At 62.1% G+C, this 5,032-nt stretch overlaps 1 protein-coding gene across 1 annotated transcript; it reads left to right on the top strand.

Annotated features, from left to right (window-relative positions):
- The first annotated feature begins 53 nt into the window (after positions 1-53).
- LRRC10B (leucine rich repeat containing 10B) lies at positions 54-932 on the top strand. Its single transcript, XM_021684905.2, has one exon. The coding sequence runs from the start codon at positions 54-56 to the stop codon at positions 930-932; it is 879 nt and encodes a 292-aa protein (XP_021540580.2).
- Positions 933-5,032: the final 4,100 nt, after the last annotated feature.

The raw sequence follows: 5,032 nt of genomic DNA, 5'->3' as shown, positions 1-5,032 counted from the left end.
ATGCCGGGAGGCGGCGGCGGCGGCGGCAGCGGCCCGGGCCGGGGCCCGTGACCATGGGCATCGCCGAGTCCACGCCGGACGAGCTGCCGTCGGACGCCGAGGAGCAGCTGCGCAGCGGCGAGCAGCAGCTGGAGCTGAGCGGGAGGCGGCTGCGGCGGCTGCCCAGCGCCGTGTGCGCGCTGAGCCGCCTGCAGAAGCTCTACGTGAGCGGCACCGGGCTGCGCGAGCTGCCCGAGGAGATCGAGGAGCTGCGCGAGCTGCGCATCCTGGCGCTCGACTTCAACAAACTCGAGCGCCTGCCCGACGGCCTGTGTCGCCTGCCGCGCCTCACGCGCCTCTACCTGGGCGGCAACCGGCTGCTGGCGCTGCCCGCGGACTTCGCGCAGCTGCAGAGCCTGCGCTGCCTCTGGATCGAGGGCAACTTCCTGCGGCGCTTCCCGCGGCCGCTGCTGCGCCTGGTGGCGCTGCAGTCGCTGCAGATGGGCGACAACCGGCTGCGCGCGCTGCCCGCCGAGCTGCCGCGCATGACGGGCCTGCGCGGCCTGTGGCTCTACGGGAACCGCTTCGAGGAGTTCCCGCCCGCGCTGCTGCGCATGGGCCGCCTGCACATCCTCGACCTGGACCGCAACCGCCTGGGCGGCTTCCCCGACCTGCACCCGCTGCGCGCCCTGCGCGTCTTCTCCTACGACCACAACCCGGTCACTGGGCCCCCGCGCGTCGCCGACACCGTCTTCCTCGTGGGCGAGGGCGCCGTCGAGCGCATGGCCGAGCGCGACGAGCCCACGCCCCGGCCGCCGCCCCGGCGCCCAGCTCGGGCCTTTGAGGATGAGGAGGAAGAAGACCTACTCATAGGGGGCGGTGGCCCCCGGGCTCTGGGGCCCCCCGGGGGCAGCCTCCCCGCCCTGGAAGCCGCTGCAGGACTGGGCACCTGAGCCTATGCTCTGGGTGATGGACTTGGGCCATTCTGGGAGGAGGGGCTCTGGGAAGGTCTGTGGGAACGGTGGACCCCTACCATGGGGCAGTGGAGGGGCCACTTGGGGCGAGCTGTAGGGACAGGCAGGCCTGGGCGTCATCTTCACATACTCCTGGTTGGTAAGCAGCCTGCCACCTGGCTGATCTCCGGGCAGTCCTCAGACAGAGAAGTCCTGGCTCGGTCTAGTCCCCTCTGGCTCTGTCCCGTCTGACAGAGTCACTGACAGCACAGTGGGGATGCTGGCTTCCTCCTGGAGCCGTGTCGGTGCTGTCCCCAGAATCACCACCTCTGGCTGAGTCTGGATGCCCAGGGTGCCACACCAGCCCCTCCTCCTCCTGGAGTTTGGATCTCCTAGATCCACCCTTCCTGGTGCAGGAGCAGCTACCTCTGGGGTGGGCCACAAGCCCGTGTGAGCCCGAACTGTCCTTGGAGGAGGGCCTGGGCCGAGCGCCAGTGCCCAGGACAGAAGTGGGAGAGTGGGATTGGGGCCCTAACACCGAAGCTGCCCTTGCCCCTCCACTGGGGCTCATCGCACATACTTCCCTTCCCAGGCCCCCTAAAATTTGCATGGGGGAGGGGGCGCTTAGAAGGCAGGGTCTCCACCCCCGCCTTTGATTCTGTTCTGTTCTCTTGTGCCTGGAATCTCCCTGGGAGTCAAGCGCTCTCTCCCCCTTCCCCACAGCCTGAGCCTTCCAGCTGTCAAGTTTGAAAAGAAGCCACTGGGCCTCTAGGGCCTCCTGCACGGAGGAGAGAGGCTCTCTGCTCTGGGAGGCTGTTCCAGTGCCTCTCCCACTGCCTGCACTCTCCATTCCCTTAAATGGGCACAGTCGGGGTGGCTGGCACGGCGTGGGGCACGGGACAAGCGCTGTGTCCCTCCACTCCGTCACCAGGGACAACCTCAGGGGCTGAGGAGTGGGGTGTCGTTCTGCAATTCCCAGGGCCAGATCTTTCCCATCCAAGCAATAACGGAAGGAGGGGGCCAGGGCTAGGGACACTCAGGGACACTGTCAGGGGCAGGGGCCCCACGTGGTAGTGTTTTCTTTAGGAAGAAAAAAAAACTGGCTGTAAACATAAATAATATTTCTTGGAGAAAGAATGTGCGTTTCCCACATGCCTGTTTATTTATAAGCCCTGGGAGCACCGCGTCCCATGGCTGTGGGGAACCTGGGCTCCCTGTGGCACTGTGGTCTTGCCCACGTGCACCAGCTCTGCGTCAGGCGGGCCGTGGCCAACAGCTGTGTCCTGCCTGGGGACCAAGCGCCTGTCCTCAGTTACATTTGGCTTTGGCTGCTCGAGGCTGGCCTCCTGTCCCGCTCTCCCTCACTCTGCCCGCCAGGCACCCCCCCCTTCACTCCCTTTCCTGTTCTTTCCAGCTTGCTTCGAAGGTTCCCAGCTCTTAATATAATCTGAATCTCCCTCAAGCTGGGCTGACCTTTCTCTCTTCTTTCACTGGTACTCAGCCCCCTCTCTCGCCCCCTCTCCATGTGTCTATTCTTCCCTCCTTCCATATCCCTCACTCCGTTTTCCTTTTTCTTAGTCTCTCCCTCTTTATCTCTTTTTTACTCAGTTATGGTATTACTTTCTCCCCTCAGTGTTCTGGGGAAAAAAAGGAAAGTTTTAAAGAACACATCATGAAGCCTCAAGCCTAGAGGCCCATCTCCCCATGAGAAGATGCTGCTGGCCACCATCACCATGGCAACAGGGCTGATGTCATACAAGGCCCAAAGGTCAGCCCAGCAGCTCTGTTGGTCACCAGGCTGGGCCTGGGTTAGAGGGAGGCTTGGGCTGGCTCTGGGAGCAGGCGGCTTGCAAGTGAGAGAGAAGGCCTCGAACAGACAGAAAGAGCGGGTGGGTGGGGCAGATTGGAGGCTGCTGCCTGCCAGGAGGATGAGGGGGTCTGGGGCTCAGCTGCAGACCTTTTCCCTCCGGGGACTCTTCAGGTGCCCCTGCTCCCCTGGCTGGAGCTCCGTCAGGGTCAGTGGACCTTCCTGGAGTCTGGGAACTTGGAGGAAGGAATTTGAGATCTCAAGATTACTCGAGGTAGGAACCGCACGCAGCCGGCCAGAGACTGTCCTCTTGCTCCATGACTCAGACCGTGGCAGAGAGGAAATAGCCCCAGGGCCGGGCTCAGAAGGCATGGGTTCCAGTCCTAGTTCTGCTATTGGCCAAGTGACTTGGAGCACGTCGTGGTCCCCTGGGCCTCGGTTTCCCCATCTGCACACACGATGTTGGGTTCATTTAGGTGTGATGCTGCAGTTCAGAACGCCATGCAGCCTGGTGTTTCTCTACCTCCCTTCATGCAAATCTTAGACACAGGGGAAGTCGGGGTGCGGGAGGAGCCACGTCACCCTGGAATAACGCTGGCCCCCATAGCCCAGATTTCCTTCCTCTCACTGGTGTGTTTCCCTGTACCTCTTCCCCTGCTGCACCTGCCTGAGAACTCTAGGTGAGGCAAAGGTCCCACGCGTACCCTTGGGGCCATGTCCAGGCCCAGAGGGCCCCCTGCCTTTCTGCACTGTCAAACGTGGCACCCTCAGCCTTGGCCACTCACTAGCCAAGCAGGGGCTGCCAAGGCTGAGTTTCTCTCCAGGGAGAGGAAGCACCTGTCGGGGCCCAGTTTGTTACTTGCTTGCGCCACTACCAGAAACCAGTTCCTCTTGGGAAAAGAGAAAGCTTGGTTAAAGTGGGCGCTAACTCCAGGCTTGAGAGCACTATCGAGTGTCTGGGTCTCCATCTGGAAATGGAGAGACCAGGGTGGGAGGGGGGCCGTTGCCAAGGACAGCTGGGCATCACAGATCCCCTCAGTGCTGAAGAGAGCACAGTATTGGGAGTCCTAGTTCACCCCCCACCTAACTGCCTGTGACTTCTCATTTGGCCTTGGGGGGCAGGGGGAAGGGGGAGAGACTTTTGGAGGGGCATTTGCAACGGTGGCCACGTCTGCAGCAGCCCGGCTGGTGCGGGGCAGTCAGCGGTGGGCGGGCCTGGGGGGAGCACGCCGCGGCAGCTCTGCAAGAGCTGTATGTGTGCCCAGGGGTCAGGGATCAGAGCCGGAGGGCAGGCAGTGGGGACCGTGATGACAAACGAGCAGAGGCAGTGGCAGGGCTAGGAACAGGTCCAGGGAGGGAAGGGACTTGCTCATCCAAGGGGCTCAGGCCGCCTAACCCAGGGCTGAATCCACACCACAGGAGACCCCCTCTGTCCTAAGCTGATGGTCAGGTCTCCGTGTGGAATGGGTGGGACCTTGCCCACTCCCAGAGCCTCCCCGTGGCCAGACCCGGCCAGCAGAGTGGCAGAGACACGCGTGTGTGTGTGTGTGTGTGTGTGTGTCCTTTCTTAGCTTTGTAACAGTCATCCCCTGCTTCCCACCCACCCTCTGGGGCTTGGGCGAGCAGAACACGGTGCTTGGGAACTGGGGGCCCTGCCCAGACCCCCCTCCTGCCTCCAATGCCACCACACTGGCTTGCTCAGCCACCTGTCCCAAAGCTTCCTTAAGACACCCGGGCACTCTTGTTCTGAGGATGGACATTTATTAGCACACCTGGGCGTGCCACACGGAACATGTATTCAGACAGGGGTCCCTGCCCAGGGGGGCTCACAATCTAAATAAGACACAACGCACACACACATACACACACACACGCAGGACACAGACAGGGAGCAGGGCATCTTCAAGGGACACGGATGGCCAGGGGAGCCACGGGCTGGGGCGCACAGCATGTTCAAGCGTTGTCCTTCTGTTGTCTTTGTGGGGGAGGGAGAAGAGAGCAGGACGTGGCCCAGGATGGCCTTCGGGAAAGCAGTAGTGTCCGGGAGGGACTTGCGTGAGGAAAAGCACACCAGAGGACAGGGGTCCCAGGCACAGGGAGAGATGGGCACATCTCTTGGTGAAGGCATGGATACTGGGAGAACCAACAAGGTGAAGGTGGGCAAACTAGGCAAAAAGTCCAGGAGGAGCCCCAGAGCCCCACGCGAGGAGCTGCCGCGTCTGCCAGGCTGTGAGGGGTCCTGCTTTCAGGCCCAGCTTTCCAGAGAGATCCTGAACAGAAGTTCTGGCAAGGA

The sequence above is a fragment of the Neomonachus schauinslandi genome, chromosome 11 (genome assembly GCF_002201575.2).
Source record: "Neomonachus schauinslandi chromosome 11, ASM220157v2, whole genome shotgun sequence".
NCBI classification, from domain to species: domain Eukaryota; kingdom Metazoa; phylum Chordata; class Mammalia; order Carnivora; family Phocidae; genus Neomonachus; species Neomonachus schauinslandi.
Note: the sequence above shows the minus strand (reverse complement) of the source record. Positions and strands in the feature narration are given on the sequence as shown.